Source organism: Gopherus flavomarginatus, chromosome 7 (assembly GCF_025201925.1).
Source record: "Gopherus flavomarginatus isolate rGopFla2 chromosome 7, rGopFla2.mat.asm, whole genome shotgun sequence".
In the NCBI taxonomy this organism is placed as follows: domain Eukaryota; kingdom Metazoa; phylum Chordata; order Testudines; family Testudinidae; genus Gopherus; species Gopherus flavomarginatus.
The window spans coordinates 89,411,845-89,436,107 of NC_066623.1; the positions used below are offsets into that span (position 1 = coordinate 89,411,845).

The 24,263-nt window shown below is 37.7% G+C and overlaps 1 protein-coding gene across 23 annotated transcripts in view; it reads right to left on the minus strand.

Annotated features, from left to right (window-relative positions):
* Positions 1-24,263, minus strand: part of ADGRL2 (adhesion G protein-coupled receptor L2) — a 476,253-nt gene that overhangs the window by 131,125 nt on the left and 320,865 nt on the right. For all 23 annotated transcript variants that reach the window (XM_050963483.1, XM_050963479.1, XM_050963478.1 and 20 more), the window contains one exon: positions 18,830-19,002. In XM_050963483.1, coding sequence (XP_050819440.1) covers positions 18,830-18,902 — 73 coding nt within the window. In that variant the 5' untranslated portion in view covers positions 18,903-19,002. The remainder of the gene's footprint in view (positions 1-18,829; positions 19,003-24,263) is intronic.

The window sequence follows — 24,263 nt, forward strand, 5'->3', positions numbered from 1 at the left end:
TAAGCTCTGGAATAGGTTTCCAAGGGAGGCTGTGGAATCCCCATCACTGGAGGTTTTTAAGAATAGGTTGGACAAACACCTGCCACGGATGGTCTAGGTTTACTTGGTCTTACCACAGCACAGGAGGCTGGATTTCTCAACTTCTCATGGTCCCTCTCCAGCCCTACATTTCTATGATTCTATAAGCACATGGGAAGAAGGTATTACAGATGATTATTAGCCATAATTATAAACAATCTGCAGATCTACTGAATTCTATAACAATCTATATTATATTAATCCTGTATTAACCCTTTATAAACTATTTATAAAAGTGTACCCTTCATAACATGCAACTCATTTTCTCCACTATGACTCCAAACTCATTTCTTGAACTTATCAATAACTTTATATGTAACTTCATGGTCCAAACGAAAGGAGCAGATATCTTTACTCCTTAGTTAGCTGTGTTCTTATGAAGACTCCTGAATGCTAATGTCATGAAGCAGTAACTGGCAGCGTAGCTGAAAGAAATGTAGCTGGTGGAAGAGTGGTACAATAATTCTCAAGTTCTCATTGTCTGCATACAGACTACTGACAAGCTCAGAGAGGACTTTATAAATTTTGAACAACCTACTTTGACAGAGCTTCCTTGTGGATCTTGAGAGAGTAATTAAAAGTGTAACCTTTATGAGAAATGTTGAAGAAAACAAAAACTATGAAAGAACAGATGTTGCAGCTACCCACAATAAAGCCAATATGTATACTGTAAATGTAAGAGAAATCTGGGTGGTGGTTAAACAAGTGGCATGAAAATTCTTCTAGTTTCTTTGACTGCACTGATTAATTAATAGGCCCAGGGAAGGATAACTCAGAGCTCTGCATTACTGGATTATGAACAAAAAGGCATTTTAATGTTCTGTGCTTAAAGCACACAGTTTTTCAGTCATATTTTGCAAAGGATTGTAATATGAATTCTTAAAGAACTGTAAAAGCATTAATTCCATTATATTCTGTTTGTGACTCGCTCTAGCCCACAAAGAGCTTGTAAGCAAACACTTCTGTTTAAATGACAGATCAAAGACGCATTACTAAAATAATGTAATCCCTTTAAACAGGAATCTGGAAAACAGAATGAGGAAAGGAAACCGTGATTCCTCCACTTCCTGAAACTATCAAATTGTATTTATTTTAACATGAAATTCTTTGTAAAGCTCTTATTGATATGTAAGTATTTTCCTTTCTCAAGAAGCACAAGCTGTAATAATCAGGTTGCTAAAAAATATATATTTTCCTTTAAGCATTATTTTGAATAGCAGTTTTCTTTACTTTTTCACATTCACAAGTTACACAGGAAGTGAAGAGTACCGACAGGATTGTCCTTAGAACATTAGGGACTTAAAAACCTTGAATTTAATAAGAATTACACAGATGGATGCAGATACCTTTGGTGTTCTGTTTATTGTCCTTACTGCCACATGAGCACCTGCAGTCTTGCAGTGTCTTATTAGGCATTCCTGAAAACACCTGGACAAGCTGCCCAAGCACTAAATACTGGAGATGATAAAAGATAATTAGCAAGTGAAACTATTCCTGGCACTACTTCGACATTATTGCAGAACTCCAGCAGCAAACTGGCACCTGGTAAAGGGAAATGCTAGATGTGATCATTCCAATTTACACATTCAGCACAACATTCTACCCGCCTGTCAATGTGAAACAGTTTCTCATTCAGTGATAACATAGATACCCTAAAAGAATGTCGTGTTGAAACACTGACATGAAACTTTTATGTATATAACAGACCCTTTCTGGACCAGCTGCAATTGTCTTCTTTTCTTGCAGGGCACGTGTTGGCCATGCATTTTTTAATTTAAAACAAAATCTGACTTTCAAAAAATCCCTGAATAGGAGAGTATATTACATACAAGTACCAAGCCTACAATGCACAGTTTGCACAGCAGAGAGAGCTATTTAATACACATGGAAGAGTTTGCTACAATTATGTGTAGTAAAATTTTTAGTAGAATATGTCGGTTACCAAATTATAGAAAAGTATTTGCAGCAGTTAGAAATAGCCATTCATAATAGCTGTTTAAAGTAAAATATTATTGTACTCTCACTCATGTAACAAGAAGACATACCACAATGTTCTGTGCACACCTCAAATGTGTAGATGTTTTTCCAAAACATTTTCCAATGATCTCATAACATGAAATTATTTAAGTATAACAAAAATAGGAAGCCTGTGAAAAAATTGATGGGTCTGCTTGACATCAGGGAGCTAAGGGAGCAGTTAAGGAGAGTGAAAATGCAGAGAAAATGAATGATTTCCTCATCACAGATGGTGTTGGGTAGATAAGGATAAGGGGGCAGGGCGGAGAAAGATACAAGATTCCACAGAACTCTTTGTTGCATATTTGGATTGGTAGTGTTCCATATATTTCTTCATGATCTGGAAATGGTGGTGACAACAATGACATGACAGTGTCTACTGATAATATAAACTTATTTAGGTTAGTCAAGACTGCAGAAGACTAAGAAACTTCACAGAGATCACACAGAGAAAAGTTAATGGGTATCATGACGGTAAACAAAATTAAATGTTGTCAAATGCAAGATAATTCACATTAGAAGGAATAATTTTAAACTATTTAGAAGCATTGTTGTGTTCTAAACTAACTAATTACTCAGGAAAAGGACTCTACATGATTCAATGAAAACCTCTACTCCAGATACAATGGCAATAAAAGAAACAAAATATTAAGATAAAGAATGGGATAGAAAACAATTTGAAAATGTAAATACTATAAATATTATTATATAAACTCCAAGCTTGGAAAACTGTGTTCCATCCTGCTCACCCTATCTAAAAGTTTATAGCAGAAAACTAAGGAGTCCAGAGATGGACAATGAAAAGCATTAGCCTTCATGAAATGCCCATGTGAAATGAGAACGAAAAGATTGGAACTGTTTGGTTTAGAGAGAAGAGAGTAAGAGGACAGAAGAGAGGTACATAAAATGATTGTACAGAGACGGTAAATAGCGTACTCCTACTTCCTTTCTCTTATTACACAAGAACAAGGAGACACTGAATGAAACTGAAAGGCAACATTTAAAATTGATTACAGTAAATACATTTTTACACACTGCACAAACTGTGGAACTCAGTGCCATAATATCGAGTCCAAGAACTTAGCAGGAAATAAAATAGGATTAGCCATTTACTTGAATAAGATGACCACTCAGTTACAGTCGTACCATATGGAATATCACTGTATATAGTGTTATATTTTAAAGCAGAACTATAAACCCTCATGTTTAATCATGTAAACCAATTACTAACTGGTAAGATCAGGAAGGAACTTCCACTATTGGCAGGTCACCTTTTTTACACTTTAGCATCTAACTCTGGCCACTGCTGAAAACAAAATTCTGGATTAGAGGGACTACTGATACAATCCGGTACGATAATTTTTCGTTTCTATTGGAATTACATTGTGGAGCCCTGGAAGGTTTGTCTGTAAACTCAGGGCCAAAGATCTGTTTAAAGGACCAGCTTGTTAATTTGGGTAAATTGAGAAGACCTGATTCTCTTCTGATGCTAGTAAATTAGAAGCAACTCCACTGAAATCTATGGAATTGCATTGTTGTGAACCTGAGGTGAGTGAGACATGAACATGGAGAGTGCTTGTTCCAAACGATTTTTTGAGCAGAGGACTGGAAATGCTACAAGTTTCTTCATTATCGTTTCATAGTGAGGCAGGGCAGGTAGGCAGAGTTCCCCCCGCCCACATGGAATGGGCAGAAAGTTTGGAGTGGGGGTGGGGAGGAGGGGAGGCCATACATCTCTACTCCATACAACACTAGAAGCCATTTAGATGGCTATGGCTATCTCCCTCCCTGGCATCCTGTGGCTCTGCTGCTAGGGGCTTCCCCACTGGCCACTTCCCTGGGATTCCTTTCAAGAAGGTTTTCTGAGCACAAATTAATGGGACCTCAATTCATGACAACAATCATTTGGGTTGCAGTCCTGAAGGGTGACTGGGTAGTGATGCTATGGAGAGGTACTCAGAAGCCTATTCCATTTGCACCAGAAAAATCAAGATTCCTGCGGAACTCCTAGGAGATACTTCTGCAGAGTCAGAAAAAGAATATGGATGACATCACAGAGAAAATACTTACCTATTTCCACCTTTCCCTTCCTCTCCCCTCCCCCAGGAATATCCCTAAAGATTGTCCCCTCCTCCCACAAAGAAGGATCAAATTGGCCTCTAAAATATCTTCTTCCCGTTTAGAAATGATGGGATCAATAAAGATATGATAAAATAACTACAATAAAATAGAACTAGGTGTTTAAATAGTCACATTAAACAAGATAATTAAACTTAGTTCTCCACACTAAAGTTCTCATGTATGGATTCCAGACCCCTAGAAGAGGGCCAAACTGGGAGTGGGATGCTACAAATTTTAATAAAGGTACCAGTTTGACAAGATTTGAACTTATTAACAATGCAATACACAGGCAAATACTTTATCCAATAGAATGCATGCAGTCTTTGCCTACAACCTTATACAAATGCTGAAGGTGAACTGTAAATGATTTTTTGAAGCTGGGCTTGTTTCCTTGTTTTGTGGGCTTTTTCCCCTCTTTGCTTCTGATGTATGAAAATTTTATTTTTATTCTTCCTATTTACTTTAGAAAGATCAACTCTGTTCTTCTCTGGTGTTGGAAGAGTGTTAGACGACCTCTATTTTACCACCTCTCACACATTGTTGAAAGGATGGAGGTAATGAATCTTTCACAAAGACATCCTTTCTAAAATGTCTGAGAAGTTCTCAGTATTAACAAACGGCATATAAAAACCCAAAGTTTTATGAAGTCGAGTAAAAATCCCTTCTCTCTCAATTACTCTGCTTCTACTCTTGACTCTTATGAGCATAAGAACATAAGTTATGAAGTTATCTTTTCTCTAAGTTCACCAATTCATCAGTCTTGCAGTCTAGATAAGCTCTGAACACCTCTGCTGAAGAACCAAACTAATGTTCAGGATTTCTTTATACATCACTAATGAAAACAGGGCAAAAAACTACTTCCTCTTCAACCACTCCTCTTTTGCAGGTCACCTTTAAATCACTATAGGCAAGATTGGATATGATTCCCTATATGTGTTATAATCTGAGTATTACATGGAAAATTTACTTAGGTCTGCATCACGGAGTTTTCACTAGCTCTGGATGAGTGATGGCGCTTAGTTTCCCCAAGAGCAGAAAAGGGACTGGATCATAACACAGTCACAAATTTGACCCCTGGTTTTCCTCGTTTGCAAATAAGCTGAGCCAGCCTTTTACTTAGTAAAGATTATTCCTCCTCTATGTGCCAGTGGAGTCAAGGCTCTCTCACATACCCCTCCACTCACTTGCACAAGCGCGGGAGCAGCAGTCTAGCAGAGACTGATCAACCTACCATGCTATGTCAGTGATGAGGGTAGCCCATGCCCCCATCTTTCCTGTCCAGGCATAAAGGGGAAAGCCACAGTCTTTAATAGAAGGAATATACCAGCTACAGAGTTCCAAAAAGATGTGTTCCCCAACATCCACAGGTATGAGCAAATGTTCATAAAAAATAAACTTTGTAATATTTCATTAAGATTCACTTATTTTAGGGTGGCCCTGTACAAAGACTTCCATTCTCTCTATGGCTTCCCAGTGGTAGAAACCATTATTCTATCCTATACAGGTTTTAGAAAATGAAAAAATGGCATGAGGAAGACATTGCACATCTCTACGAGTTCCAGAGAGCTCTCCTAGTTCACTAACAGGGGCACCATACACCACCAATGCTATACTATCAGCTGAAAGCTAACAACAGCTGAGAAATATGTCAGACATATGGGCAAAAACAACCATTTTTGTCAGCCACTTCTGGAAACCACTGTGTTTCTCAGTGGCATTTAAACTTATTTATTAATTTCCTCACTTAAAGGTAATTAGGTTTTACCTGGTTTAAGAACTTCATTTAAAAATGTGTTTTGATAGTTTTTTTTTTATAAAGCACATTGAAAAAGCGCATTGATGCGCTATGAAATCAGAGCTTCACTCTGACCGAAGCAGAATTAAACTATTTTTGTGCTTAATGCCTAAGACAACATTCACACATAATAACAATGTGGTTTCTATGAAGCCAGTATACATATTGTGACAAAGTTCCTCCTTTACCTTGGTGGGTCCTGCGCTTATTGGTGGATTTGCTCACCTCAGTGATCTTCCCCTCTGGTGGAACCCGCAGTCTGGGTCAACTCCTCCTGTGTCTGATCAGGAGTTGGGAGGTTTGGGGGGAACCTGGGCCCGCCCTCTACTCCAAGTTCCAGCCCAGGGCCCTGTGGATCACAGCTGTGTATAGTGCCTTCTGTAAGAGCTGCATGACAGTTACAACTCCCTGGGCTACTTGCCCATGGCCTCCTCCAAACACCTTCTTTATCCTCACCACAGGACCTTCCTCCTGGTGTCTGATAATGCTTGATTGTCTGATAATTCCTCAATCCTCCAGTAGCACACCCTCTCAGTCTCAGCTCCTTGCGCCTCTTGCTCCCAGCTCCTCACACACACTTCCTCTCCTCTGGTCCTCCCCGCCTGACTGGAATGAGCTCCTTTTTAAACCCAGGTGCCCTGATTAGCCTGCCTTGATTGGCTGCAGGTGTTCTAATCAATGTAGCTATCTCTACTGCCTTCTAGAAAGATCTTCATTGGCCCCAGGTGCCTTGTTTAACCTGGAGCAACTGCCATTTGGTTACCATGGTCCTAGGGATTTGTTTAGCCTCGGGCTAACATACTGTTCCTCAGTACTTTACTGTAGCCATCTGGCCTTGCCCCATCACAATATGCTCTAAGTGTGTACTCCAGGGGCATGGTCAAAGCTGGCAGACCTGAATTAGACCTATATTTTGGTTTGCAGATATAGATGTTGTGCTGTTGCTCCTCTCTGCTTTTCTGAGTCAGCAGGGTAAAAACCCTTGTGACTTTCACTACCCTGGCTGTTCAGAATTACTGAGCCGGAAGGCAGAGGAGGGCCGACAACAAGATAGTTATGCCGGGGGGAATAAAACACAGACAGAAAGTTGATGTTGGATTACTTACTTTAGAAGCAAAACTTAAATCATGATGCAGACTTCACTTTGGAGGCATGTGCGACAGAATGTATCCCTGTGCTGTACACCCTATTGCACGGATCGGCAACCTTTGGCGCACTGCCCGCCAGCTTAAGCACCCTGGCAGGCTGGGCCGGTTTGCTTACCTGCCGCGTCCACAAGTTCGGCTGGCTGCGGTTCAGCGCTCCAGACCAATGGGGGCTGCGGGAAGCGGCGTGGGCTGAGGGATGTGCTGGTCACAACTTCCCACAGCCGCCATTGGCCTGGAGCAGTGAACCGTGGCCAGTGGGAGTCGCAATCAGATGAACCTGCGGACGCGGCAGGTAAACAAACCAGGTGCTTACCCTGGTGGGCCGCGGGCCAAAGGTTGCTGATCCCTGCCTTATTGTAATAATCTTTGTATTAAGTATGCGTTGCGGAGTATCATTTGAAAACTTGTAATTTGCTGGTCATTACTATCCTGGTAAAATGTGTGTGGCAACACTTCATGTGAAGTTTGAGAGATTTCCCAGTATGATGTTATTAAAACGTGTTCCAAACCATAGCCCTACCCAAGCAGAAGTTGGCAAACAGATCTGTCCTAAACAAAAGAATGTGGGCTCGGTTTAATTTGCATTTAAGCAGGAAAGAGTAATCAACAGGGAAAGGAAACAACGGAAGCTCAAACACGTGAGGAAAAAGCAGCAGGGAACATCATTCCACATAGACTTTTTGTACTCAGCTGGAAATGTTTTTCAAGAGGGGGACTGAAACTACAGAAAGGAGGGACAAATACCCCAAGGAACCCTCCCTCCTTGCCACCCGCCCCCCACAGACATCACATTGATGACACCTGAAGTAACAAAGGAAGCATTCATCAGATACTGGGAGAAGGGGTTCTGACCTAAGAAGGAGGAGGGAGAAAACTTGTTCACCTTAGCCTCCAATGATAGAACAAGAAGCAATGGCCTTAAACTGCAGCAAGGGAGATTTAGGTTGGACATTAGGAAAAAGTTCCTAACTGTCAGGGTAGTTAAACACTGGAATAGATTGCCTAGGGAAGTCGTGGAATCTCCATCTCTGGAGATATTTAAGAGTAGGTTAGATAAATGTCTATTAGGGATGGTCTAGACACTATTTGGTCCTGCCATGAGGGCAGGGGACTGGACTCGATGACCTCTTGAGGTCCCTTCCAGTCCTGGAGTCTATGAGTCCATGAGTTTGGTCAGTAAGACTGCTGAAAGCATGTAGTGAGAAAACTTTGCTTTGAATTTAACATAGCTTGTTAAATTAGGCACCAATTACATTTTATCTTTATTTTTCTTGCAACCATTTCTGACTTTTATGCCTCATCACTTGTACTCACTTAAAATCTCTCTATAATTAAAAACCTTGTTCTATTGCTTTATTAATCCAGTGTGTTTAAATTGAAGCATGAGGGGACTGTCTATCCATTTGAGGTGACAAGTTGTGTGCGTATTATTTCTACTAAAGTAACTGACTTGATATAAACTTGAATTGTCCAGGAGAGGGCTGGGAAGTACGGGACATACGTTTCGGGGGGAGAGAATATAAGACAGAGTGTGTTCGGGGTCACCATGCAGTATAATTAGGGCTGGTAAAAGCCGCGGAATGGCTGGCTGGCTGCAACACACGTCTACCTATGAGTAACTTAATGCTTGAGGCTGTTTGTGAGCACTCCAGGCTGGAGGCTACAGCAATAAAGCATTGTAATGGGCACTCTAGGTTAGAGGGCAGGGGTGACACAGCTACTCATTAGTCTGGATTGTATCCTGGTATGTCACAGCATGTTAATTTTTTTCAAGTATTTGGAGGACACTTAGCAATACTGACTTTATAAGATGTTTAAGCTTTGAGGCATGCCATCTTTACAGTGTCTCTATTAGAAGTACATCTATTCTGGGTACTTATTACTACAGTATGTACTAAAACTCTTTGTTGAGGAAGTAGTTATTCCACATGTGCAGCATTGTCAACGTCTTACAATTTAAAAGCTCAGATAAGTAATGTTATAAAATACTCAAAATAAGCTTCTGGGGGGAAAAAATGCCCTTACAAAGACCTAATCTAAGGATTCATGGAAATATGCCTTAATTATAGTCACACTCTTTTTAGTAAGTGCTATAATCAGTTGGTTGCAATCAGGTATAATCTGGCACCAAGCCTGCAATCTTTTGAAATAAAAATACTTTATCAGGTTATAAACACATTATACATCTTCTCTACTGATGCAAATCTTGTGATGGGGTGGAGAGGGAATGAACTGTATTAGCACAATTTTTTTATGGTGCAACTGGAAACAATCCGTTGGGCCTTATCAGACAAGGTTTCAATTTTCTATCGTTCCATTTTAACCTGCCTAATCATTTGAACAAAAGTACTTTATGTGAAATGATTCCTTCAGTTGCCTTAGCTACAAATCCCTGCAGTATACTATAATTGAAATCTACTCACGTAAGTTAAGAATAATTAGGACCCCAAATTAAGCTAAACACAAAGTTAATTCAAATAGTCAGCTGCTGTCATTTACATGGTTACAGAGTTTTACTGTTCCTTAACATCTCTGAATGCTCTTAAATGCATTTTGTTGTTTCTTCTTCATTTAATATTTTACTCCAAGTGGAAATGGGATTAAGAGCCTAAATTTGGCCAGAACCTGCCACTTCAGGATAACTTGATCAAGTCTCTTCTCACTAAATGTTTTCCCCACTATTGTCACTGTACCTTTGCTATTAGCTATCAGCCAATTAACAATAATGCTGAGGAATGGAATGATAGCTCTCAGATACACTTTCATGGTAAATAAGGTTACTAGAATTGATTCTGCTATGAATGTCATCAATGCAACAATAGAAAGTTTTTGAAAGCTAATATTCAGAGCACTTCTCTTCAACTAAACTTTAAAAACAAAGGATTAAACGAGTTTCTTGTCTTAAATAAACGGCAATATGAAAATGTTGTTCAAAAACATATCATGCAAAAGCTAGATAATAATGCATGTTACAGATTAAATATGTCCCAGACTGTAAGCACAACTGTTGCCAGAATGTTACAACTCCATTGATTTAATCAAGCCAAACTCAAAGCTAATTAATATATGAATGTAATTAGTCAACAAATACATTTGGCAACTCAATCTATTTCTTGAATAATCTTCCTCTATGGGCACTCTGCTTTTAGTAAAACATTATTTCTATTAAATCTTTTAAGGCAGTTTATTATATGTAGGTATTCAAGGTTTTCATACCCTATATTTACACTGCACATACTTCAGGTGGTTTGAGTGCTGGAACATTTACAGTCCCGTGTAAAAAGTTTTTTCTTCTTTTTTTAAACAGTACATTGCAAAACAATCTATAAACATATAGAGAAAATTCAAAGTTGATGGTTATTGAGTAGCACTTGAAACAACACTGTATAATATGTTGTATTAATAACATTTTCTTTTAGCTGGTAATCTATAAAATGATATATTGTGATTCCATCCATACTAATGGGTAATAATCCATATCACAAACCACTGGTTTGCCTTCTAGTACTTTCCAGGCTTCATTCTTCATGCACACCAACTTCATCTGTTGCAAATTAAACAATATAAAAGTGTAAGCGCCAAACTGTTCTTTTTTGTTTACTAAGAGCAAATTTATCTTGAAACCACTGAAATACCTAATCAATTCTAAATGGCCACAAAACCACATTTTTCCAAACAGAATTGTAATGCTAAAGATACATTTTATAATCTGTACTACATTATTAAAATTCATTTTACAAGCAACACCCTTTCACAACAGAAACTTGTTTGAAGAAGTAGACAAAAATATCAGAAGCAACCTATCACCCTTGGGCTAGAGAAAAGAACTGGGACAGCTCAATGGGGAGAATGGCAGATAATAATGTGAAAGAATAGGGAAGGAAGGTCAGGTTGCATGCCAAGTAGTCAGACAGGATTCAGTGGATAAAAGGTCAATTAGACTGAGATGTTTACAATCAAGAGGTGATATGAAACAGGACAAAAATCTTCCAGCTACAATTTAAAGAGAAAATATTTCTCACTTCTTTTCCCACCTAAAAATATAACGTATTTGCAGAATCTGCTGAGAATGACAGCTTTAAGTGAATTTACTGAATTCAAGTTTAATAGGAAAAAACTCTCAAAACAGTGTCATGGACTACTTATAGTCTCTCTCTGCTAGTACAGATCAACAATTACACTGCTCTAACTCTTCATTTATGTGGCTAGGGGGAAAAGTTAGCTCTTGTTAGCCTAGCACTATAAGCAGGAATTGAAGTTATGTGAACTCTCTGGGTTTCTCCCATGTATGAGTTGCTTAGGCAACCACTACAAAAGTTTAGTTTGCTTTCCAACCCCTCTCCCACTCACACATTTCTGAGGAGGAGGAAAGATTTTTATTTTTATTTTTATTTTGCAAACATTACTAATGCACAGCACTGACATACCAGTGAACTACCTTATTAGTATAAGGTAAGAAAAGAAAAAGGATGAAAAATTCCAAACCACCTGAAGTGATTTAGTATCACTGGAAATGAGCACATTTTCCCTCACTTCCCTTAAAAGGACTGTCTTAATGTCACTTGGACATGGATGAATTGTCTCCATTTATTGAAAGAGGCATCCACCAACTGAGCAAACATTTATACAGCTCTATTTCTTTACACTTCAGAAGAAAGCTAGAAGATAGAGATAACGGAAACACAAAAAGCACAATTGGGTTTTGAAAGTTAGTGAACTAGTTAGTTCAAATTTCTTTTTGGTACACAGAAAATTTGAGACATCTTGAATCATGGGATTTTGTTTAGTTCCTATATGTCAGCAAGGATTGCTCTGTTTCAGTTTGTCATAATATTTCCATGGATTTAAGATGACACAAAATTTACTGGTGTGCTAAATGTGGGGAAATTTTACATTGTTAAGAACAAGGATGGCAATTCAGGAGAAAATCCAATATTTTTAGGTATAACATTCAAAACATCAATCCAGTCATACCTGTACATTACAATAAATCTGTCAAGCTTGATAAGATTTATCAGTGGATAAACTAATGCTACAGAAGATAGCATATAAAACTGAAAATGGCTCTAGCTTTAATGATGTGAATTTTTATTAATTTTAGAGTGAGTTAGAAACAAAAATTTGCAAGACGATTTTACAAAAATAAATGCATTGCTAGGGATATAGTAGAATTTAGAGCAAAATATACTGCTTATTAAGAATCTTTGCCTTTATATAATTACCCTATAGAAAGAACTGAAGATATCATATTTATGTTAAAAAGTAAATATCGTGTTACTAGATCACACTTTAAAAACACCAAAGTCAACTTTTAAGTGCCTCTGTTGCCTGTGAAACTTGTCATATCGGCATAAGCAATTGTATACCAGAATACAGAAAGGTCATATAGACCATCAAGCACACTTACAAAGAGAACATGCAAAGTCACACATCCTGGAACTAAATCACAAATACAGAAGTGGACATGAAAATTAGTGTTTTATGTGAATCTTACATTAAACTATATATTTGTATGACTACTGTATAAGTATGTTTATTGGTACAAAGTCAGTAAGATAGGTTTTAACCAAACTACTAATATAAATATTCCGTTCACTATATGGATGTGATCCTGCAAAGATTGGTGCATGCAACTTTACTCTCACGAGTACTCCATAGACTTCAACTGAACTATTTGTCGGTGTAAAATTAAATACATGATTGCAGGATTAGGGTTTTGCACGCTAAATTTAGATTTATTATACTTTATGAGGACCTTCATTATTTTCTGACGTGGACAAATAAGACAGTAGTAAGAAGAGAACTTTCAGTACATTGTCTTCAGTTATACACTAATTTAGATGTTTTATGCTTCCTCACTCCCAATCCTATGGGTTACGAACCTCTCCATTTTGTACCATGTTCCACAAGTATAATACAAACACAACTAAGGAGGACTGAAGTGTGTATAGATAAAGCTAAATAAAATGTCCTGTTTCTCAAATACAAAAGCATACTTCCATTTTAGTACAAAACAGGAATGCAATCATTAAAACAAATGTATACAGTGATTTGGTTTTAAAACTATTAAAGGTAGTAAAAATTAAAATGATATATTACATTCTCTGTGCTCCATAACATAGCACTGAGAGTTCCAATAAATTTTATATAGGAGAGGCGTGGCCAATTCACATGTACCTTGTAGAAAAGGCACCCTATAGTCTTTAACTAATCTAAAACATATCCAAAGATGGGAGCGGGGCGGAAGACTCAGAGTCAACTGTGTCAGTCAGCTACGCCAAGGTAGCTGAGTCAAATCAATCTCATCCTAATGGTTGGTCATGTAGCTATTCCCACTGAGACTGAACAAGGTTATCACAATGAAAAGTGGTAAATTGAAGCAATAGTTTAGAAGACTCTGGAAAGGTAACATCTGCCCATAACAGGAGTAAATTGTGTTTGTACATTTTTTGACAATTTTTCAAAGTCCTCTCCTTGTGAGGAAAGCTTTTGAAGCCACAATACGGTTTCCCCTTTCACAAGAGGAATTCAATTTTTTAGCAAATGACAGCAGGAACACAGCTCTTTAAAAGAGTAGCTAATACCTAGCATACAGTAACTTAGATTTAAAAATTTTTTGTTAAAATTATAACAAATTTGATAGAGTGTGTGAATTAAAATAAATGTAGTGGCTAAAATTAAGATTTCTTAGTAAGTCCTCTAAACAAGTATTAGTGCAATATTTAAAATGGCACTTCACAAACTGAGACTGTCAAGGCTATTAGACTTCTCTAGTCCCATGTCATTTCTCCTATATTTTTGAAATAGCTATTTTCTTTCACAAAACATGAGCCTCAAGTCCCACCATTGAGGGGATGAACAAAATGACATGCACTGCCCACATGGTAAATAATCTGATGCCTTTTCTTTTGTTTGGTTGGTTTTTTTTTGCCAGCTAGGCTGATAGCCTCCTTAATCTAAAACTGCACTTGAAAAGTTTCCTGGCATTTTTCTTTAAAAAGAAATTTGATTTCACTATTTAGATCAATTTACTTTTTAAAAGCTGTGTTGGCCCTATGTCTGTTTCAGGAAACAAAATAGAGACATCACTAAATAAACACCATGAAAGTATTTCTTCATTTGTTCACAACAAATACTGAAAGCGGAACTCAATACATCTGTTTTGTTTTTTATAGGTACGCTACCATTCCTTTTTACATAAATCTTTGCCTTTAAATAATCTGCATTCATTATTTAACAAAAACATTTTTACTAATGGAATTATAAAATACACTATGTTGGATGACTTATCCTGAAATCTATCCCCATTTTTCCATGAGCTGCTGTTATTTATAATTAATCAGTAGTGCCAAATAGTGCTAACATTCAAACATCTGACTTTTACTTACTAAGACTCCATTAGAATTGAGCACTCAAGGGACTGGCAAAAATTGGTGCTTAACAGAAGTGGTGCAAAATTGTACTGGGTATGTTTGTGGATACTTCGTTAAACCAAGAAGTTGCCTACTAAATGTAGTGTTTCACACAGATTTACTGTGATTAAATTCTCCAAGCTAGAGAAATTCAGTTTACATTCCTACTTACTGAAACATGATGCTACAGTAAGCAGTACCCTGGAAGAAATGGACAAAACAAAAATTAAATCAGTTAACAAAAAGCTGATTTCTCTATTAGTGAAGCTTTAACTACTACGGGCCCAATCCCGCTAACCCTTACACATGTACACGTGAATAAATTCACATATATAACTGTTTGCAGAATTAGGCTCTGGGGGGGTCTCAATTGTGCAAGGATGTTGAGCATCTTTTGAAATGTGCTCAGAGCCTTCAACTTCCATTGCCTTCAGAGGAGGCTCAGCAGAATGCTACATGCATTCTCCATGTTTCAGGAACTTGTATTTAAATTATATTATCAATTAAATTAAATTAAATTATATTACTTGTATTTAAATGTATCTTTTAAAATAAATGCAATAATTCTAGGTGCACATTTAGAAGCACTTTCAATTTTTATAAATAAAATTTTGTAAAACAAAATATATTGTCTACTCCACTGGAGTATATAATGTCTAAAGATCTGGGTTTTATGCTTTTCATTTTAATGTAAACAAAAATGTCTGTTTACAGATAAAGAGAGGCTGAAACTAATTAATAATAGCTATTACTTTAGGAAACAGAGTAATTTAAAAATAAAATACACAAGGATGAAAAAAAACACTTTTAAAATGCTCCTATGAGCATGAGACATCAAACCCACTCACACTTTTTTGGAATTTCTTCCCTAATTACTTTGACATAAAATGAATCCAAAAGTTAAATCAAAGTCTTGATCATAATGTTAAAATAAAATGTAAAGTAAGTATTTAGGCTAATTAACTTGAGCTCTTCTTCCCTCATGTTTCCTTCTTTTGTTTGATTCTCTTTATTTGGTGCCACAATATTATCTACTTACTGCTGTTAACAGGCATGATGCCCTGTCAGACTTCTCTAAAACAAACTGAGATGACACAGATCAATGTACCAGAAGTATGTATTAACTCTCTGCAGTTTTCCTTCTAGCTGCCAGTATATGTCCTTTCCAGGCTCTCTCTACCTGTAGGAAGGAACTGCTTCAAAAGCAAACCCCTTGGCCTGTTGCCTCAAAAAGAAAAGAAAAGAAAAGAAACTTCTCTTAACTGCAGATATGATTCTTGACTTGATAGATACTGCAAATAATACTGCAGTCTCTCGTGAAACAGTCTCTGTCTGCTAACAACCTATTGGGTTAAGCCACTGTGACAGCAACGAGGGGTTTGTCTTGATTGGAAAATTTTTCATTAAGTGGACTAATGAACCATTGGTCCACACCTGGAATCTTTTTTCACTGTACAGAAACATTCACTCTTCACAGCATGAAATTTATTAGTTTTTTTCTACCCGCTGCAACAACCTGCTTATGTATATAAGATTTCCAAGTCAGAGAATTAAAGACATTCTTATTTTCAAGAGTTCTCGAACTGGGGGTAGGGACCCCTCAGGGCATCGCAAGGTTATCACTTGGGGGGTCATGAGCTGCCAGCCTCCACCCCAAACCCCCCTTTGCCTCAAGCATTTATAATGTGTTAAATACATAAAAAAAGTGTTTATAATTTATAAGGAGAGGGCAAACTCAGAGACTTGCTATGTGAAAGGGGTCCCCAGTACAAAAGTTTGAGAACCACTGTCTTAGATACTGTTATTTTAGCATTTGTTTGTGGTTATACTTCCAGGGATGAAGTGTCATTATTAGAGCATGTCACGCTTCGCATAGTTTATGACTGAAACAAAAGGCAAAACAGTCTCGTCAGAAAGTCTAGCAATGCTGTATTCACTTTGCTTCTGGTGGCTTAAATCAACTTAATATTAATATTCACTTTCAAAATAACAGTGCCACAATATTTCATTTATTCTTAGAATTTATGATTAATTGTGTGTGATTCTGTTAGCTGCTTCCAATTTCCTTCCATTTATTTTAGCAGAGAAAGTAAGTCTTGTGTAGACTTTAAAGGAACTGAATTCAGCACTGAAGCATCAAAAGATTGCTACTGCCTCCTAGAAGCCAGAATAGGGATAGAACAACATGGATCTGAAATGTAACAGATGAAAATGAAAATTACCTTTCTGCAAATTGTAACAATTTGACATGCAGAAGCTTTCAGTTTATTTTTCCTACCCAAACACAGTAGATCAGGTACCCGTTGCTGCAAACTGCTTGTTATATATGTCTAAGTTAATTGGAAAAAATTATAACTATGTGTTCTATACCATTTTCCCCTTCCTGCTTCCAGATTTTCTTCAACTGCTACACATTGCTCAACTCCTGTACAGAGATATTTTGATAAATAATTTTAAAATTCTGAGTTGAGAGATTTTTAAATAAACTACACACACAAACTTAAGATTTTATAACTGTCATTGAACACCTTTAATTGGAAAAGCCATGAAGTGAAAACACCATTTCCCAGTACTATCTTTTAAATACAATTTTAGACTAGTTCATTCATTCTTGCAAGATGAATGCATTTTTACATCAAACGCAGTAATTACCAAAGCCAACTAGCTGTAAAATTTAGATATCTAAGCTCCTAGTGGCTTCCCATCTGCAAAAACTTGTCTTTCATATGACAATAAGGTTTCATCCAAGACTAAAAACACGAAGGACTCCAAGAACACACAAATGCATAGTCTCCAACAAATCATAAGTTACCATCCAAAGAATCTTACAATCCAAAAGATGAGTGTGTTGGTCTTCAGCACTATACTCACAACTCAGGGGGGAGAAGATGGGAGAAGAGAGAAATCTTGAAAGCTGTTTAGGCAAAACTAGACCTTTCAAAGGCAATAACCCTTCAGGAAGGTAACCCTTAAAGTGTACTCAATCTAAATAGGAGTTATTACTATATTTCAACAAAATAGGTTTATCAGTTCAAGCCCGAGAACTCAGTAAGTTGAGAGAGTCTTAGACTAGAACAAATGTTTAAATAAACATATATTGAATGTGAGAGCTTTTCTAAGATATTTAAGCCTTTACACTTTGCCGGGTTTTGTTTGACAGCAGTGCTTGTTTGGTTTCACTGCACTCTATTTTCTGAATTACTCAGAGGGGTTTAACCATGAATCCAAAGAATTCATACACAGTGAGATACATCCCTGCCTTTTTTTTGTAGGTGGTATCAGACGTAACTGAGGAACTGCAAATTAAACCATTACACTCTTAAAAGTTGTCTATTATCCATCAGTCATGTGGTGATCTAACTATGGGGATGAACACGACTAAAGGGAAACGGCCAACTTGAAACCTAGTTAATTTTTAAAAAGTTACAAATATTTTTAGATATTATACTTGGCCCTAAATTCCTCTGCCAATATTTGTGGTTAAAAAAATTAAAACAATATTTTCCTATTCTTTTAAAATGTTTCTCTCTCCACTGCAATTGTCTAAAAGAGCCACAAAAACACCAAGGAGACTGACTATATTATCGAAACATTGAACTGATTTTACACAAAGAAAAAAAAATGTGTTTCCTCACTAATCTCTTCTATTTTAAGAGCAATCTTAGGTGCTATATGCACAAGGTGAATAATTTACAGAGAGCAGTTAGGTTTTTAAACTGGCAGTGATCCTGTATGCACTTTCAGTTTCATTTTCCCAATTCTCCGACATATAGCACTGATTTTAAAGAAATATTTTCAGTTTTATTTCCAGCAAGCCAATCAATGCAAGTAAAATAGGTGCTCTGACTGCTGCTTTTGGTTCCATCAGAACATATTTTAAACAACTATGCATTGTTTATATAACTCGCAATTTACTTGTGCTCAAGGACAGTGTAGTGAGAGGACTGAACAGAAGGAACCTAAAAATAAACCACCTACTAGTTCTATCATCACTCCAGTTGTCTGAATACTGTTATTTAGTGTCATTGTATCAAACAAACAATGTATGTTTATTGTTAATGTTTGTTTTGTTTTAATATCAATCATTTCAACTAACAGCTAAGCTCTAGAACAGGACAGGCAGTAATTAGTTGGTTTTAGCTAGGCAAATGCATCCTAAAACTCCTGAGCAATCTAAACGCAAAATAATATTTTAAAATTATACAAGAGCATGTGGTCTCTCATCTGGAGCATAACTAAAAGATATCATATAATCTTACCTTCTGTATTCTGTAGGAAGCTGATTATGAGAAGTAACCAAAAAATTTGCATTCTGCAACCAGAAGACACCATTATTGATCCCTTTAAGTATTTTCTTTGTATTCCTTAATGAACCCAGTTATAAATGTCCAGCATCATTAAAGCCGGTGGTCTATATCATTGATCTTCATATCTGGGGATGGAAAACAAACAAAAAAGATTCTATTGTTAGTCATATACTAACAAATTTTTTTTAAAATTATTCACATATCAGATATCAAATTTTAGCTGACGTGAAGACAGAAAGTCAAAAATATAACATGAGGTACAGCTGTACTGTGGCTGGGGAGCAGGCAGGTGTGCTGGATTTATGATCAAGGTCAGTGATCAACCAGGATGAAGAAGTTTAAAATGTGATTGTAGTTAATGTGCTCCTACTAAGAGATACAGTGAAGATAAGAAAATGGATTTGCAGATGGGTGGGGTTTAACAACAAAAAAACTCAAGAGACACATTATTCTACACAACACTGATACAAAACAGATCCAAGTACAGAAAGAGATACAGCCCAACAATAAAACCTCAAAAGAGAAGCTTAGCAGGACCCCTCCACATTACCCTCCACAGGAGATAGCAAAGCCAGTTTTTCCTATTACACATAGTTCTGCCTCCTCAGACAATACGCTAAAACAGCAACATAGTCATCAAAATAACCATTTTGTTGAGGAAGCTCATGCTTCTTTGACCAGTGAGTTTCAGAGAACTTCTAACCACAATGAAAAATCTTTCAAACAAGGGGGGGGGGGGGGGGAATGTGTTGCAAGCACATTGTTAATATTGCCACTTCAAATCACATCTGCATTAGCCCAGGTCAAAGATGGTATTGCACATGATCACACTGGGTTTAGCAAGTGACTGAACTCCTTAGCTCTACTTGAGAAATCAACCTCACCTGAACTTCTCCTGCATCTCATGTAACACGAAAGACTTTAAAAAGGTACGTTTTACATTTGATTTTTTTTTTTATGATAGTAGAAAACAGTTATTGAACTGGAAGGTCTGACCAGCCATGTGCACTCTTCAGTCACTGCCTTCATTCTTGCAACAACCATTGGAATATCATGTTACTTTCCTCTTTCATAGGTAGGTCTATGAGCTGGATCAATCTACAGTAAAGATATCAGTGTGAATGCACAGTTGAATTTCCAGTATGAGTGTGGGCTCTATGAGCTAGAGGAGTGTGCAACTCAGAACATGGTAATAATGAACCTCTGAAAAATGCTGCACAGACATAGATCAAAGGCGACAAGTTCTGTACCATATTACCCCAGGCCCTATAGACAGACAGACCAAAAATTTCAAATTTGGGTGCCTGAGGTTACACTTAAAATAAGTAACCTGACTTTCCAAAGTTCCACAGATGATGTATCCTATTTTATCTTTCTTGCTTGGGTATAGCAAACTGAGGCTGGAAGCAGTAAAATCACTTAAGTCAATGAAAGGCAATTACCCGCATACCCCAGGACTCTGGATAGCCCTTGGTAGTCCATTTCAACTCATTCACACTTTTTTTTTTAACGACCCAGAGCTGTGAATGAATGACGTTTTATAAAGTTGTTATAGAACAGCCTTGAGATCCTTTGGGATCAAAGCTGCTATACAAAATGCATCAACAATCATGATAGCGCCCTAATGGAGACACACCGTGGAAGTTTCCGTTCAATGGCCATATGGGAGTGTATAAACTGGTGTACACTTAGGACTTGAAAAATCTATTCATATAGTCACCAATGACAAGTAGGAAAGCTCTCCTTGGCAAGGATGCCCAAATCATTGATTTCTGGAGAATTTACACTTTCCTTTAAAAAAAGTTTCTAACCCTCCTGGTCACAAACACATTGAGTCTGTAGACAGACAGCTGCAATGCCTCTGATGTTGCTCATTGCTTTGACAAGCAGCAGCAGGGTGAAATTAACAATCACTTCATTTGTTTCAGAGCTGCTATACACAGTCCTGTGGGCAGCAATGAATCCATCAGTGGAATACTGCTGCTGCTTGTCCACAAGACTTGCACACTTACATTGGCTGTGAGTGCAGGAAGACATAATACCAATGCAGTCAGACAAGAGTTTAATAATTTAGAGTAGCCAAGTACGCTGCTTCACAGTGGACGTGACTTTAATGGCAATGCCACTTCACTGTTGGATTTTTTCCCACATACCTCTTACAGAATGCACAGCTCTTACAGTCTCATATACAGGGAAATGAAAGAGAACTGGCATTCTAAGCTTTCAACAAAAGAGACTCTTTTCCTGCAATTTGCAAATACAGCCAACAAGTGCTTTTCAAGCAAAGGGGCAGAGTGATGCATACCACACATGTATTTCCACAAAGAGCAGAACAAACACAGAGTATCTCTTCCTGGCCCAAGCCCAAGTGCCTAGAGGTGAAAGATCCATCACCAATTAATCTGAGATAGTCATATTTTATCTCTTAAGTCTTTCATCCTGGGCTGAGAGAGCTTTGCATACTGAAAAATCTAAAAACCGCATATGACACTGCATGCAGCTGAAAGTAAGATTGCTAAGGAGTTCCTGCTCAGGAGAAAAGCTGGTATTGATACTAAGTTATCAAAAACTGGGGATTCTGCCACAGAAGAAGCCTAAGAAGACTTTAGATTAATTCTTCACCCATCACACCCAAAGGGCTAAATCACTGAACTATTTCACAGACACTGCAGACTGCTCAGTATGATTTGAGCAAGCAATGAGAATAATTTGAGTGTGGATGAGGCACAATAATGGCTACACGTGAAATTAAGTCAGCCTTTTGATTGCTCCCACTCCATCCAGAGGATCTTGATTTCCAGAGATTTAGTTTTAAATGGGCTTTTTTATTTCCATAACTTAATGCTGTATGGGCTGCTTAGCTGTATGCATAAATTTTGAAAAGTTTTTTTCCACCTCAAAGTGGATAGTGACAAGGCTGTGCTTTGTCATTCTTCACCTCAGAGCCTTCTTGTTTGTGAGAAGAAAGGAAGGAAATAATCAGAGCACTGTTAGAGACTGATGACCACTTTCTAGGAAATAGCTGCCCAGGTAGGAAAACCAATGGCAGAGGGAAGGAGTAAAGGCCCCAAACCTTCTAAATGGACTTATTTTAGGTGTTCTAACACCCAGCAATAAGTTACAGAAGGGTCTTGAGAATTCCTGGGACACTACAAAAACAGCAGCTACCACCCAGGTGAAGGAACAATGTAAACTGAAATGTTTGTGACAAACAGGAATAGTGGGTGTACAACATTTATACTGTTCTAGTCTACTGGGAAATAAAACTTGACTCACTTTGTTGCACTGAAGGCACAATATGTCTAAAGAAACTAATTAGCCTTCATCAGACTGTATCACTAAGACATGCTTTCAAAAGGCCAGAAAAAAATTCAAATGTAATTTGAAAACTGACTTCAAGAGATTTTTGTAGTTTTTTATTTTTTTAACCAAATTAACAACAACCCTCCATTAAGCAAATTGTTATGAAACCCTAAATAGTAACTAATTCAATTAAAATAAAAGGACATTACAATACTGAATCAACTGTTCAGCAGCACAATAAAACTAATCCTGGACACAGTTACACCAAAGACAAGCTGGAGCCAAATGACACTTGTAAGGATAAACGTTGCTGTCAGTCTTGTCTTTCTGATCACTTAAATACCAAAGATGTAGAGACAATGGAATCTCACAACAACAACAAAATCCAAAAAACAAACAAACAGGACGAGGAAAAGCCATATTAAGTTACCTCTTTGCAAACAGAAAAATAGATCATAGCAAGTGGTTATCCTGTGCAAATAACTTGCTTCCTCTCAGATCTTAATAGGCCTAAGCTATCTGTGATCCAGAGAGAATGTTTGAGAGTGGGAAAGAGACATGCTCCCCAGAGCAAAGACTGCTTAAGAGTGCAACAAAAGCTGTCCAAAAAACTTCAGCTGTAATTTAAATCTCTACCTCTGGGCCATATTGTAGTCTCTCACAGGAAAACCTGTGCCGGAACCGAGAGGTTTACTTTGTATATTTCCTGTTGAAGGAGGGAAAAATCAGGAGAAGTCAGCATTCAGACTTGGGCAGTGTTATGGGATGCACAGAGATCAGCTCCCAGCCCAACATATCCTAAAACAGAGGTAGCCAATTATTTTTTGTCGAGGTCCAAATTTCTTGGTCAAGGTTTAGATTGTGGAGAAAATAATAAAAAACCCCAATGATGATGATAATATATAAATAAAAAGATTTTGCGGTCCATTCAAAAGTGTATGGTGGTCCAGATTTGGCCCACTGTCTGCCTACTGACTGCTTCTGTCCTAAAATCTCTGCCCTGCTCCCCGACTCCTCTGCACTGCTGAAACCTTTAAGCCTAGCTGCACATCTCCTACAGAACATGTTCCACCATTAGCTTTCTTCTCTCCTCTCCCCCTCTATACTGCTCAGGAGCACCCCAGAAACAGAAAACGCTGCTCCAAGTAACAGCTCCTCTTGAAATAGGTACTGTCTGGAGATAAGCAGCTCTTTAGACATACCCCCAAATTCTGTGGAACCCAAGTCCCAAGGGTTCTGAGAGGTCCAAAACAACATGCAAAGAGCTGTCTCTCTCCCCCTCTAAGTAACACTTTGTCCTATTCTACCGGGTCCTACCATTAATGAAAATGGAGAGGAGCTCTGAAGTTGTGTTTATGTAAGTTTGGTTGTTTCTTTTGCTAAAGAGCACTCAAGATCCTACAATCCATCAATATTACTATTTTGAATTTATATATAGCCCTGTCATCCTGGGCCTCAAAATGCTTCTGCAAACTTCAAGTAAGCCTTAACATCCCAAAGGTAGATAAGCATACCCACCCTATCAATGTGTAAGCTGAGGCTCAGAGAAACAAGGTGAATCACACAAGGTCACACACTGAGCCAGTGGCAGAGCAACAAGCAGGAATCTAGAGCAGTGGCTTTCAATCTTTCCAGACTACTGTACTCTTTTCAAGAGTCAAATTTGTCTTGCGTACCCCAAGTTTCACCTCACTTAAAACTCAGGCTTAGGCTTCAGCCCCACATGGTGGGTCTCGGGCTTCGCCTTTCTGCCCTAGGTCCCAGCAAGTCTAATGCTGGCCCTGGCAACCCCATTAAAATGGGCTCACCCACAGTTTAAGAACCATTGATATAGCATATAGAACAGTAACAAGTCATTGTCTGTATGAAATTTTAGTTTGTACTGACTTCACTAGAGCTTTTTAGTTGTAAAACTAGGCAAACCTCTAGATGAGCTGTTGTACCCCCAAAAGTACATGTATCCTCGGTTGAGAACCACTGTCCTAGAGGCTCTTGTTATAAGCAGTAGGTGCACTAGCCTGCCCCCCATTTCATCATCACCACCTTTCGTAATCTTAGCTATTAAATTTTAAATAAGTAAATT